The sequence below is a fragment of the Malania oleifera genome, chromosome 8 (assembly GCF_029873635.1).
Source record: "Malania oleifera isolate guangnan ecotype guangnan chromosome 8, ASM2987363v1, whole genome shotgun sequence".
Taxonomy (NCBI): Eukaryota; Viridiplantae; Streptophyta; class Magnoliopsida; order Santalales; family Ximeniaceae; genus Malania; species Malania oleifera.
In genome coordinates this window covers 101,563,538-101,577,941 of record NC_080424.1, presented here as the reverse complement: position 1 = coordinate 101,577,941, position 14,404 = coordinate 101,563,538, and the positions used below count along the sequence as shown (strand labels likewise).

Here is a 14,404-nt window from a genome sequence, read left to right as displayed (position 1 = left end):
TATGAACAATTGGGGCAAGGGAATTGAAAACTACATCCATTATTTTGCAGCTTGCTGATAGATCCATAAAAATTCCTAAGGATATTGTTGAGGACATCTTGGTCCAAGTGGATAAATTTTATTACCCTGTGGATTTTGTGGTCTTGGATATGAAAGTGTCATCCCACACAAATTCTTCACCACCTGTGATTTTGGGAAGACCATTTTTAGCAACTTCAAATGCCATAATCAATTGTAGGAGTGGTGTTTTAAAATTGAGTTTTGGAAATATGACTTTAGAACTGAATGTCTTCAATTTGTGCAAGCAACCTCAAGAACATGAAGACATTCAAGAAGTCAATTCATTGGAATCCCTAATTGCAGACCCTCCTTGGTTAAATTATGATTGTGATGAGCAGTGGGAGGATTTAGAGGACTCCCTTGATTTAACTGAGTCCATTGATCATTTTTCCTTTCTTTGTGCTACAGGTGATTCAACTGAGATGCAATGGAAGCTCAAATTTAAGCCACTATCGGCAATACAAATCCCAGCACAACCATCCAATGAGAAGACACCAGTGCTAGAATTGAAGTCACTGCTACCGGAGCTGAAGTACGCCTACCTTAGACTAGAGAACTCATTTCTAGTGGTGATTTCTGCATTGTTGACTCTTGGCCAAGAAAATAAGTTGTTAAGAATTTTGACACCACAAATCAGCCATTGGCTAGTCCATTTCCGACATCAAAGGTATAAGTCCTCTCATTTGTACATATAGGATATATTTGGAAGAGGATTCAAAACCCTCTAGAGAGATGCAAAGGAAACTAAACCCCACAATGAAGGAAGTGGTAAAAAATGAAGTCTTAAAATTGTTAGACATGGGCATCATATATCCAATTACTGACAGTAAATGGGTTCATCCAATACAAGTTGTTCCAAAAGAATCTAGTATAACTGTTGTAGAAAATGATAAGGGAGAATTGGTGCCTACTAGAGAGACCATAGGCTAGAGGATGTGTGTAGATTATAGGAAATTAAATGCTGCCTCTAGGAATGATCATTTTCCTTTGCCCTTCCTTGACCAAGTTTTAGAAAAAGTGGTAGGGCATGAATATTACTATTTTTTAGATGGATTCTCCGGTTATTATCAAATAGAAATAACTCCAAAGGACCAAGAGAAGACTACCTTCACTTGTCCTTTTGGAACTTTTGCTTTTAGGAGAATGCCATTTGGGCTATGCAATGCCCGACTACTTTTCAAAGATGCATGTTAAGTATTTTCAGCAACTTGATTGAGGACAGTGTAGAGGTTTTCATGGACGATTTTTCAGTTTTTTGGAAAAAATTTGATGCATGTTTGCCTAATTTGCAAGTTGTTTTGAAAATATGTGAAGAAAAGCAATTGTTGTTAAATTGGGGAAAATGCCACTTCATAGTCCAACAAGGAATATTTTTGGGGCACAATGTATCTTCTCAAGGCATAAAGGTGGATAAAGTTAAAATAAACTTGATTTCAAATTTGACCGCACCTAAAAATGTGAAAGATGTTAGATCATTTTTAGGGCATGCTGGTTTTATAAAAGATTCAGAAGGAATTTTAGCTTTATCTCTAAACCTCTTTGCAAACTTTTGATGCATGATGTTAAATTTGAATGGACCCAAGAGTGTTAAAATGGTTTTGATGAACTGAAAACATGTCTCACCACTACACCTATCATTCGATCTCCTGACCGATCACTTCCTTTTGAATTAATGTGTGATGCAAGTGACTTTGCTGTAGGGGCTGTTCCTGGACAACGAAGAGATAAACTACCATATGTCATATACTATGCTAGTAAGACTTTAAATGTTGCACAAAAGAACTATTCCACCACAGAAAAAGAACTATTAGCTACAGTATTTGCATTGGATAAGTTTAGATCATATCTTCTTGGTTCTTCTGTCATAATATTCACTGATCATGCAGCTCTGATATTTCTACTGTCAAAAAAGGACACTAAGCCAAGATTGGTAAGGTGGATACTTCTGCTGCAGGAATTTGATCTCACAATAAAATACAAAAAGGGAGTGGAAAACGTGGTGGCGGATCACCTTTCTCGGCTTCAACTAGAAGTTTCTGAGAAGTTTTCTTTAATTTCTGATTATTTTCTTGCTGAACAATTATTTGCAGTTGAGTCTTTACCATGGTATGCTGATATTGTGAATTTCTTGGTCACAGGGAAAATTCCACCCCGTTGGAATGCTCAGGACATCAGAAGGTCGAAGACTGAAGCTAAGATTTCTTTTACGATGATCCCTACCTCTTTAGATATTGTTCAGATCAAATCATTAGGAAGTGTGTACCTAACAATGAAATTTTTGGTGTCTTAAATTTTTTCCACACAGAAGCTTGTGGTGGGCATTTTTCCACCCACAAAACAGTGGCTAAAGTTCTTCAAAGTGGGTTTTATTGGCCAAATATGCTTAAGGATGCCTTGAGTTTCTGTAATGCTTGTGAACCTTGTCAAAAATTAGGGGGAATCACTAGGAGAAACATGATGCCTTTGCAACCTATACTAGTTATTGAAATTTTTGATTGCTGGGGTATAGATTTCATGGGACCATTTCCTTCTTCTTATAGCTATTTATACATTTTTCTTGCCGTTGATTATGTTTCTAAGTGGGTCGAGGCAGTCCCTTACAGAACTAATGACCATCAAGTGGTTATAAAATTTTTGAAAGAAAACTTTTTTGCAAGGTTTGGCATGCCTAAAGCCATAATCAGTGATCAGGGCACGCACTTTTGCAACAAACATGTTTCAGCCTTATTGAAGAAGTATGGTATCCATCACAAAATCTCTACTACTTATCACCCTCAAATCAATGGACAGGCTGAACTAGCAAATAGGGAAATTCAAAACATCCTTGAGAAAACTGTTAACCCAAACAAGAAGGATTGGTCTTTGAGATTGTTGGATAGCTTGTGGGCCTATAGAACAGCTTTTAAAACCATTTTGGGCATGTATCCATATAGATTAGTGTATAGTAGGGCTTGCCATTTTCCTGTAGAGTTGGAACATAGGGCGTATTAGGCTATTAAGCAATGCAATTTTAACATTGATGAGACTGGTTGTGTGAGAAAATTGCAGTTATCTGAATTGGATGTGCTGATGATGGATGCTTACAACAATTCTAAATTGTCCAAGGAACAAATGAAGGAATTCCATGATAAACACATTCAGTGTAAGACTTTTGAGCCCGACCAACAAGTATTATTGTACAACTCTTGATTACACTTGTTTCCTGGTAAGTTAAGGTCTCCTTGGAATGGGCCTTTTGGGGTAAAGACTGTTTTTCCTCATGGTGCTGGAGAGATTCTGAATCCTCATAATGGTAAAGTTTTTAAGGTTAATGATCAAAGGCTCAAGCCTTTTATCTCCAACTTTGCACCTGAGGAATCTACTCTACATCTGCTTGATCTCACTTAGTATAGTTCTTTATTTGTAATTTTATTTTTCTCATTGTTTTCTTTCATTCTTTAGTTGTTATTTCTTATTTCCTAGGATTGCACTCTTTTCAAAGCTGTTCAGATATTTCTTTTTTCCTTTGTCTTGTACTTTTTCCTTTACTTCTCTGTTCGTCTTACAGTTGTTTTGCTTTACATTTAACTGCTCTTTTGGGTAAATTCTTTCATTTCTCCTGCATCATTGAGGACAATGCTACATTCTAGTTGGGGGGTGGAAGCGAATTTACCCTGTGATTTGCATGTTTTAAACATATGTTGGTTTACCTTGGGAAAATATTGTTATGGCACTCAAAGCATGCTAAATTCCTCATTTGTGAACGTTACATGCCAATTTTTTTTTTCTTGAGGATATGAAACATGTAGGATGTAGTGAAATCAAAGTTTAAATCAAAAGAGATTTTTATCCATTTCACTTAGTTTCACCCAAGGGAAGGAGGTTGAAAGTCTTACTACACACACTACACAGGTTAGAAAACTTAGAAAGACTACCTTTAGTTTATTTTTAGTTGATGCACTTCAATTGTTTGGGACTCTAATGAACCATATCCTAATGGCCTAGAAAAGAAAGAAAAAAAAACAAAAAAAAAAAAGTTTGAAGCAAATAAAAATTAGAAACATGCTAGGGATTAATAGCAAGAAGGAAAAAAATCAAAAAAAGAAAAAGAAAAGGGGAAGCGATTGTGTATTGGAAAGGGCTACCTATTGCTGGGGTCCTAACTAAACAAAAAGTGGGTACCTTGTAGTAGCGTGACCTACTACCGGGTTCCTAACTAATCAAGAAAGTGGGTGTCTATTAAAGTGTAATAGTGTGAAAGTCACCAATACAATGGTTTTGAATTAGAGTAAGACTGTGCGGTTGTCTTAAACTAATTGATTGTGATTGAAGCTGTTAATGTCTATTGGTAGTCAATCTTGGAATTCTGATCCTCTCTTGTACACGTGAACTTTGTTACTTTTCAGTATCTTAGTTATTTTACTAAATGATGTATAAATCTCTCAATTGATACGTAACTTGGGTTAATCTGTGTCCTGTGTTCCTAAACTCATTAAGCCTATTTTCATGGCATGTGATTTTCATAAGCGTTGGAATTTTAGTTGCTACTCCCTTGGTCTGATTGCATTCACGTTATTTACTAGAGACTAGTAAAACGTTAGTTGGGGGTGTGATTATGCATCAAAAGTGCGTAATTAGGCGTTTAAAATTATTAATTAAATATTTTAATTTTAATTAAATGTCTAGTTATGTTCGGTATTTCAACATTGAGCTTATTTGAGATAATTATTCTATTTTTACCGTAAATTTATAAATACTCGTGTTTTATTATTTCAGGGATTATTTTTAAAAATTAAAACCGAGCCATGAAGGAGAGCTATGCATGCGTGAGTTTGAGCCCGTGAAGGAGCCATGCAATCCGTGCGCTTCAATTGAGAATTTACACGCCGAAGGTTTCCTTGGACATTTAACGAAGAAATCAAGAAGAAAAAAAAAATATGTGAACATTATTGTGCGTGTGGGTTTGTGAAGGGCAGCCCGTGAGTCTTCTTCCGTGAAGCCGGGTCGTGTGTGTGAGTTGATTTGAAGCAAAAGAAGGTCGTGTGTGTGTGCAAAAGGAGGGTTGGCAGTGTGAAGAACAAGCTGGGCACTGAAGTGAGGCGTGGAGGGCAGAAGAGGGAAGAAAGGAAAGCTAAAAAGAAAGAAGAAATGAGGTGGGTCGGGTTGACCCGGCCTTGCACCAACAAAGAAGGGGCTAGGAGCTTTAAAGAACTCGCGGGTGGCTAGCAGCACTCTGGTGGGTGTGTGCTTTATTGTTTAAAAAGAAAGAGAAAAGTAAAGAGTAAAGGAGGAGGGCTAGAGTATAGGGTTTTTAGCTAGGGTTTAGGGGAGCTCCTTGGGGGTCGTGCGCTGCTGCAAAGAGAATACACAGCAGTCGTAGCTGCTGTGTGAGAGGTCCCCTACGACCACTCCACTCTACTCATTCTCTCTCTCTCTCTCTCTCTCTCTCTCTCTCTCTCTCTCTCTCTCTCTCTCTCTCTCTCTCTCTCTCTCTCTCTCTCTTTCTCTCTTCTTGTTTAGTTACTTTAAATGTTCATTTTAATAGATTGTGGAAAGAAGTTCATGTATTTTAATGGTAGTTTTTAATACTTTATTAAAGTGTTTTAATACTAAGTTTCTTTATTTTATTGTTTGAGTATAGTCATTAGATTAATTAATTGTTTTTCTTTTACTTTGTTATTTTGAATGTTTTCAAGGTTGAGTTAATTTGTTGTTTTAATTTAGTATACATTTAGTCTAATGATTGGAATGATTTTAGGTTAGATTAATTAGTTCTTTAGTTTTAGTATACATCTAGTTTATTGTTCTTTTAAGTTATTTTTTTTCTATTTTATTATTGTAATGATTTATTGTGGAATTCGTTTGACCCGAAAATTGCGGATTGCAAGCATAAGTGGTTAGGTTTTATAACTTGGGTTGTCGGTCAGTGTCGATTGCTTTCCATGGTTTACTAGTTTTCCTACGATATTATTGTTAAACTTTTATTTGGCTAAAATCGAAAATTGAAGGCATCGTTGATAAATCACTGGCTCTTATTTCTTGTTTTATTGTTGACGTTAGGCACATCAAAACCTTAATTTAATTTAGGATTTCGTCAATAAATTTTTTCATGAAATTCGGTTGATGCTTAATGAGAGTAATTATTTTCTTCCGTTTGGATGCGGTCAATTTACTCGAGCTTTAGTATGAAAATTTAATCTTATTAATGCCTTGATTGGATTAATAAGAAGAGGAATAAGGCCTAGGAAATTAGTAAATGGTGAAAGTAAAAGGACGTTGAACCCGTAACCCAAGTGTTTAGTAAATTGTTTTAGTTAATCTGTTTAGTTTTGCCTGCGTTATTAGATTTACATTTTTGGAAAATTGATAAAATTTCAGTCTCATTTTGATAGATTACTCAAGCATATCCCACTCTGTTTACTGTTTTCAAAAATCATAAAAAATCAAAAAGATTTTCAAACAACATTTTACAACAACAAGATTTCACTAAACTTTCATAAATACTTTGTTACTCAGTGGACCCTGTGGAATACGATCTTGGACTCATCCTTGATACAACTTGACACTTCTACACTTTGAAGCAAAACTCAGAACAAGTCAGTCACCAACCTCAGTCAAAGCTGCTCTATCAACTAACTCAGCGAAGTCCTATATTTTCAATACCATAACTTGCCTGTAGATCTCACGGCTTAAACCCCTTTCAAACTGTCTTACTTTCTTTACTTCGTCGGGTATGATAAACGGGGTGAAGCGGGACAACTCAATAAACCTCACCGCGTACTGCTGGACCAACTGCTGCTCCTCCTTCAAATTTAGGAACTCTTCCACTTTATCTTCCCTGACAGTGGTTAGGAAATATCTGTCAAAGAATAATTTTTTAAATTGGTCCCATGTCATAACTATCAGCGTTGTCCTTTGCTATTCCAGAAGTTTCATAGCAGTCCACCACCTCTCAGCCTCTCCTGTCAGTTTATAGGTGGCGAAGAGGACCTTTTGCTCCTCCGTACACTGTAATACCGCCAAAACTTTCTCAATCTTTTGCATCAAATTCTAGGCAGCTATAAGATCAATTCTTGAATATGCCGGAGGATTCATCTTGGTAAATTTTTTTATCGTGCACCCTATGACCTACAAACGAGTCTCCTTGCCCTCTAGAGTTTCTAGCGATTTCAGTCATAACCTGCTGAGCCACACTGCACAATTGTAATAACCCAAGAAAATTAAATATAGCCTCATCAACGAACAAAAGAATACGAAGTATTAACTTCTCTAATGCTATATTTATCATATTGAACAAAAAGAGATTGGAGTTGTGTAAAATGTTTGCTACTTTCAAAAGAACAAAATCATTTGATCATTGTGTGATGACTGATGACTCTACGTGAATTGAGAAGATCTTTGAGTTTAATTTTCTTATCATTACAATCTTCTTAACAGCTTAAAATACATGCATTTTTTATTGTAACTTCTTTTTCATGCATATCGCTAATTGAATCATATGATCCATGTGCAGTGTCTGAAAGTGATTGAACGCTTTCATTGTTGAATTTGGGTTACAAATTTTGTTCTTATGTCATGTGCAAGGATTGGAAGTAGGTCACATGGACCAAGCCACTATAAAATTTTGGCACCATTCCATTGTGAAAGAAAGGGTTTTTTTTGTTTTTGTGATTTTGAAAAAAAATTATATAGTTTTTAAAAAATAAAACAAGATCTCAATTTTAATCTAAAAAAAATAAAAACAATTTTACACAGCCAAACAAATTTTTATTTTTTTATTTTTACCTTTTAGTGTGTAAAACTAAAAAATAAGTTGAAGTCTTTATAATTCTTTAAAAAATTAAAAACATATTCCTTGATTTCATCTTCCTGACGCAGCGTTCAACACCAGCATTATGATTAGATTTCAACCCAGCAGCGAATGTAGAATTGAGGATCAAGAAAATTATCCTACTTGTGTTGCTCTATGCCAAATGTCAAACTCTTCCCGCTTCCCATCCTCGGGAGCAATGTTATGTGTCACCAGCTTAAACATCCACGTGGCAGCTTCAGAGAAGATGGTTGCCACATAGGCCCGCGAAATAGTGATTCGTGGGCTTCACGTGGCCCATGGCCGAGATGACTCATGAGCCCACATTTTCATTTTTTCCTCCAGTGCGTGAGGTCACAAGCGTGACCCTAAGCTTTCCTCTCCAGTCCAGAACTACAAAGCAGGCCAAGAGCATATGCCGCCAAACTAGAAAATCGAAACTAAGCACAACCCATTGCTACTACAAACTCGACCCATTGGCTTGAAGAGCAAGACTTTGGTGAAGAAATGGCTAAAAGGCAACTCCTAAAGCTCAGCGAACCTGGCCTAACTATCCCGCGCCAAATGTGGAAAAAAAAAAAATTTCTGGTCATTTACCCATGAGTGTTAGAAAATCTTCAAGGGGCGCAAAACAAAAATTAAAGATGCAATTGTGGTATATGCCTTACATAGTCATGCGATGAGAAAGAGAGATACAAAAACAGAGACCCAATTTATTATAACATCCATCCGGGGAAAAGCCTTTCGAAGCCCTCCACCTTACAGGTGATGTCTCAAACTTTGGATAGACCACAATATCATCATCTTGTATCTGAATAATATCACACCAAGTACTGTTCAACTCGCATACAAATTAACAAACCCTTCAAGAGGAAAACCTCTCATGCCATGGTAATAACACTACTAGTAAATAGCAGCAGCAGTGATGTACACGAAATTTTTCCATTTCCACTCTATACATATTATATAATATATATCAATTATCATCCCCCCTCCTCTCTGACCCCCAACCCAAGCGATGAAGCATGGAACAACTGATTCAATATCCAAGACGATTAAGCCAAGAACCAAAAATAGATAGCTAACCATCAAGTAGACTCAGGTCACAATTAGCTCTAGGTGGCCATCTGGGACTTCTGGTTGGATGCTGCGGCTGCTGCTGCCTTGGTGAGCAAAAGATTACCTCCAAACTTTCTTCATCTCTGCCATTTTCTCTCTGAAACAGCCAGGGATCAAGCAAATAAGAACGTAATGTACACAGATCAATAATTGCCATGATGCTATTTTATTTTCCTGTTCTAATGTCTCTTTTGTAGACCTGACAAGAGATGCCTTCTATCCCATAAGTATGCCAAAGCATCTGGTGCGTTTAATGTTGTTGGAAGACTTATTTTATAAGGGGAAAAACAAAGTAATTTTGCAAATTCAAAGTGGAGACAGAAAAGTTTAGATGATACCATGAGGATGGGCACCATTTCCTTTTGCACCCTGCTGTGCCTGAGACGTTGATCGCTGTATACGAGGAGATCCCTGCCTTCCATTTGCACAAGGCAGCGAATGTCTCTTCTTAGCATAAAGTTCTTTATCTTGCACATCGGGGCTTGATCTTGGAGAGTTCGACGCATATGCCTTTGCTCTAGCAGATTCAGTGGGTTGCATGTAGCTGGGAAGAATGCTACTGCTACTAGTACTGTCTCTAGGTTCTTGATCGACATTATCAGCTCTAGGTAAACCAAAAGAACTGCGTCTCTTTCCAGTTTTCTGATCTTTAGGCAATTGATCAGTACTACTTCTTGCCCCAGAGTCATAGTTTGGATTTGAAGGGGATTTCTTACCTGCTGACAGTGACCTACGTCTGTGGTTTGACCCACTTTTATCAGTTTTGCTCCTTTTAGCATTCACTGATAACTGACTGGCAGGTGTTCCTTGGGATTCAGGGACAGTCACATGGCTTCTTGGTGAAGCTTCTGAGGATGATCGGTATGCTTGACGACCTGTCTCAGAGCCCAGCTCTACCTGCAGATCAGAAGCAGTTCTCTCTGGCTTCTCCTCTATCAGTAGGGAGGCCACAACTACAACGGAGTTAGCAGATTCAATATTAACACCATCAGTTTTCCCTGGCTGAACAGGGAGAGAGTGAGATGGATTAGACTCTGTGTTTGCTGATACATCTGGGGTTTCAACACCTTGGTTATCAGTGCTGTTAAGATTGCCAACCCCTTCTGGCACTTTGGTTTCATGCTCATATTCTGTGACTCCAACCTCAGACACATCTGGTGAATCTAGAGTGGAAGTGACAGAAAGTTCAGTACCACACTCAGAGCCACCAACTTGAACCCTTAAATTGTTGGGGACAGAATTTTCTGCTAGGCCAAGCTCCTTTGTTTGAATTACAGAATCAACTGCAGATGAAACTGTCTCAAGGTTTGATTCAAGCCCAGTATCCTGATTGGATGAACTAACAGATCTACCAGGATTGGCCGACGAACTCAGCTCTTCAAATTTTGATTGAGCAGCAACGAATGCAGGATTACTTGACTTTCTTGACCCAAATACGAACTTCTTTCCATCAGTCTCCAGCTGTTCAGAGGCAAATCTTTTCATAGATCGTTTTGGTTGTTCACTATCCATCGCAGGGTTAGTTGTAAGAGAATTGAGCTCCCCTCGAGTGCTTCCATCTGATTGTATATTTTGATTCAGAAGTGGATCACTTTCAATTTTCACATTGGAAGTATCTGCGTTATCATCTCCTTTGGAAGTAGTGCTTGGAAGGCCTGTATGAAATTCAAAATTTTCTGCTTCATAAGTGATCAGGCTCTCCTCACTTTCAAATGGTACTGCCATTTCCTTGACAAAGGACTCCATATCTGCTGACTCGTCCACTTCCACTGGAGCAGCACAATTTTCAGCCTTCTCTTGTTCCTGCTGCTCCACATTTGACTCTGGTCTCTCTAGTTTTGTGAGATTTGATGATGAAACAGACATCCACCTCTCCAACCATGTCCAAGCAGAATTGGGCTTCGAAGGATCACATCTGATGTTGATGGGCTTGGTCTTGGAAGTGGATTCCATTAACTTAAATTGACAAAAAAAAAAGGGTTGGGGGGGTGGGGTTGGGAGAGATTTCATGTTTAGTCAGAACACATGCAGCATGCAAGTTAGCTGCTAACAAATAGAAACTAAAAGAAAGATCCGCAGTTACCCTACCTGACGAGCAAACCCATTGCTAAGCAGCTTCTCAATCGATGCAGACCTTACTTTTGATTTGCTTAGAGAATGATCCTTCACCTTAAACACAAAAGAATAATTAGAGGGACTTCTAAGGATGAAACAACAGCAACAGCAATTGTTGCTACAAATTGCAAGCAAAGAATTTTTTCATCACACAATAGAGAGATAACCTGTTAATAAAGCCACACTCTACAAGCCACACAGAACAGAAGAACGAGGAAATGTGAGAGATAGATGGAGGGGATCTCATACCTAGCTTTATTGACAACCACTGCCAAGAAAACCCTTGAAAACATAAAGTAACAATGCAACTCACACATCAAGGAAAAGGGCCAAAGCTCCGAATACACTGATGTGTTTTTCTTGTACCTCATCTTAGCACAAGATTGTACATCCTCTGGACCTCAAAGTTATTGTGTTCTTATTTTCTAGATAAGTCAAAAATTTTGAATTGATATTTTCTATTTTACAACTGAAATTAAAAATTACCAAGCAGATAAAAAGACTTGGGAATCCTTGTTGGACGGGACAAGTATAAAAAACTGAAATAATAATAATAATAATAATAAGAATAATAATAATAATAAAATAAAGGCAAAAGACACTCACCTCCCTAGAGGTTTGAAAAAAAGATAGAAACCTCCCATGAGGTTTCAAAAATGCCATAGACCTCCCCTGAGGTTTGCCAAAAGAACACACCTTTTTTTAAAAACTTGCCTTTTGCAAAATAGAATGGGAGGTTTGTGTCTTTTTGAAAAACCTCAAGGGAGGTCCCTGGAATTTTTGAAACCTCATGAAGGGTCATTGTCTTTTTGTCAAATCTTAGGTAGGTCAGTGTCTTTTACCCTAAAAATAACTCTCCCTTCCATGATGCAGTAACAATGGTGTGGCTATATCTGCACGCATGGCCACATGGGTTGCCTAGTACCCTTCAGCATAATTTCTCATTTTCAAATGGCTTTCCATTGAAAATTGGAGCACATGGTTCAAAGTCTTTATGCTTCATCCTGTACCCTCTTGTCTCACAACACACCTCATTAATCATCATATCCATAATCCACTTTCAGCATTCTCCAACTAATGAAAGGCAGCATGCAGCCAATTGTTAAAACCATACAGACAGAAATTAAAGGATTAATGTAGATATTTGGAAATGACTGCTTAAGATGAGCTACATTACCAAGGGCCTTGAGCTGTCATTGCCTTTCTCATTATTTCCAGCTAACTTCTCTTCTTTATTTGACTCTTCTAAAGATAGACGAGCACGGCGAGCACGAACAAGAGCCTGCATTTTCACAATGGCTTGAACACAACGAAGGGTTCCAACAGCATGCCTTCGGACCAAGTGCCCACGTACAGCAGCTTGCAGCTTCACTGCATTCTTGTGCTTTAGAAGCATTTCATGAGCCTGGAAAAATAAATTGATAAATAAAAAAGTTTAAATTGACATTTTCCAAGAGATTGACAAACCTAAAATCTGTAAGAAGGACATACCAAGAATCCTCTGATAGCAGTCTGGATGATTATGGCAAGGGATTCCTCCAGGTGTGTGTCAACCTTACTTTCCTTCTCCAGATTTGTGTCAACCTTTGTTTCACTCTCAGTGGCAATTAAAGTTTCAGATACTTTTGAGTCCCCTGAAGCTGAGAACTGGGTTTTATCATCCGGCCATTGCAGTTTGGATATTTTCTCTGGAACACTAGAATTTATTGGCGTTTCGATGTTAATAGTAGCAGATTCAGAGTTATCTTTATTCCCAGAAGGGGCTTCCGAGGTCACAGTGTTGCTCAACACTCGATGCCTGGCAGATCTCTTCCGGAAACTCCACCCACGTTTGTCACTTGAACCCTTGCTCTGGAATGAGATTCATTAAGTACAATTTAGCATAAGCCCATGCACAGATTTTGACCCTTCCTACTATTACCCTAAATGAGCAAACTATGATGCCCTTTTAAAAACAAATTACAACTTTTATAATACAATTCCAGATCACAGATTTTATTGGAGGAAGAACAGACTGGCGTGGTGTTTATATAATTACAGTACAGCATATTCTCCATTGTTCATCTAGTGAAAAATTCATGCTTAACTTCTGAAGCAATGAAAGCTTGTGCATATAGAGCAGACATTAATGTCAATATACTGTCATATAAAAATTTTATATACTTACATATATATGTATATATATGTATGTATGTATGAATGTATGTATATAACACTTCACGTGATATGAATTATATTTTCAATTGTGGACTCTAATATTGCTCTGCTCATTGTAATTTACAAATATGTGTTTAAAATCTAAATCCTTCATATATCTGAACCAGTTTGACTTGCCTCTGAAAATGGCAGTTACCGTTGATCCCGTGCACCTCCTACTATACACAAATCACCATAAATGTATTATAACACTGCATTGTGAATTGCAGCATAAGAATTTACAAATAATAAGATATAAATGCACTGCAAATTTGCATCCACGGTCAAAATTACGTAAGGATCATCACTAAAATATCAATTTCCGGAGCCTCCGGAAACAAATCCACCGCAGATTTCTAAATAACGCCAAAAAGTACCTCACTGGCAGCGAATCAAATCCATAAATTTCGCCAAATCATAAAGACGAGCGCAAATGGAAATTATGAAATGAAAATGGAACATCTAACCCTAATTATTGAACATAAACACGAATGTAAGTATAAAATGTGAAGCGAAACAAGAAATAAGAAGCAAATCAAGCACCTCTGAAGCCTCAAGATCACCGTTGTCGACGGCGTCACTACCGCACGTGATGATTTTGAAACAGGAGGCGGATCTTCCCATTTTCGCTCTCTGCGACTGCGTTCCTCTCCCCCTCCCTCTCTACCTCTCTCTCTCCTCTCCCTCTCTCTCTTCGGAGACAAGAATGCTACCTATTTGATGGTGGTGTTGGAACTTGTAGCAGAGAGAGAGAGAAACAGAGTTTGAGACCACGGACCTCAACACACTCCTAAAACCTAGCTAAGTTTCCTGGTGAAGTCCGCCATGTCACAGACAGGTCCGTTTCCTTCTCTACCCGTCCGTTGAGAGAGAAAAAAGCTGTCAGATCTCTCTCTCTCTCTGTTTTTCAAATTTTTCTATGGGATAATAGAAACTAAGTTTATCTTATCCAGCCGTTGGTCACGAGACTAACGAGATTTTGTTTTTACCGTGTAGTTTTAGTGTTTTGCCCGCACAACAAAAAACTTTATTCATAAACGTAATTTGCATTAAATATTTTATTAAGTACAATAATTTTTATGATTCCGTACTTATAAGTGATGGCAAATTAAGTCATGTTTTATT

At 37.7% G+C, this 14,404-nt stretch overlaps 1 protein-coding gene across 2 annotated transcripts; it reads right to left on the bottom strand.

Annotated features, from left to right (window-relative positions):
• Positions 1–8,542: 8,542 nt before the first annotated feature.
• Positions 8,543–14,198, bottom strand: LOC131162269 (protein IQ-DOMAIN 32). Of its 2 annotated transcripts, none has more exons than XM_058118573.1 (6): positions 13,823–14,198; positions 12,575–12,934; positions 12,261–12,488; positions 11,057–11,137; positions 9,307–10,924; positions 8,543–9,065 (listed from the first exon to the last, which is right to left on the bottom strand). In XM_058118573.1, exons 1-6 carry the CDS (start codon positions 13,901–13,903, stop codon positions 9,046–9,048), a joined length of 2,388 nt encoding a protein of 795 aa, XP_057974556.1. In that variant the 5' UTR covers positions 13,904–14,198; the 3' UTR covers positions 8,543–9,045. The 2 variants fall into 2 exon arrangements, with proteins under 2 accessions (XP_057974556.1, XP_057974558.1); XM_058118575.1 differs by having other exon boundaries at positions 11,057–11,131; positions 13,823–14,195.
• Between the last annotated feature and the right edge of the window lie 206 nt (positions 14,199–14,404).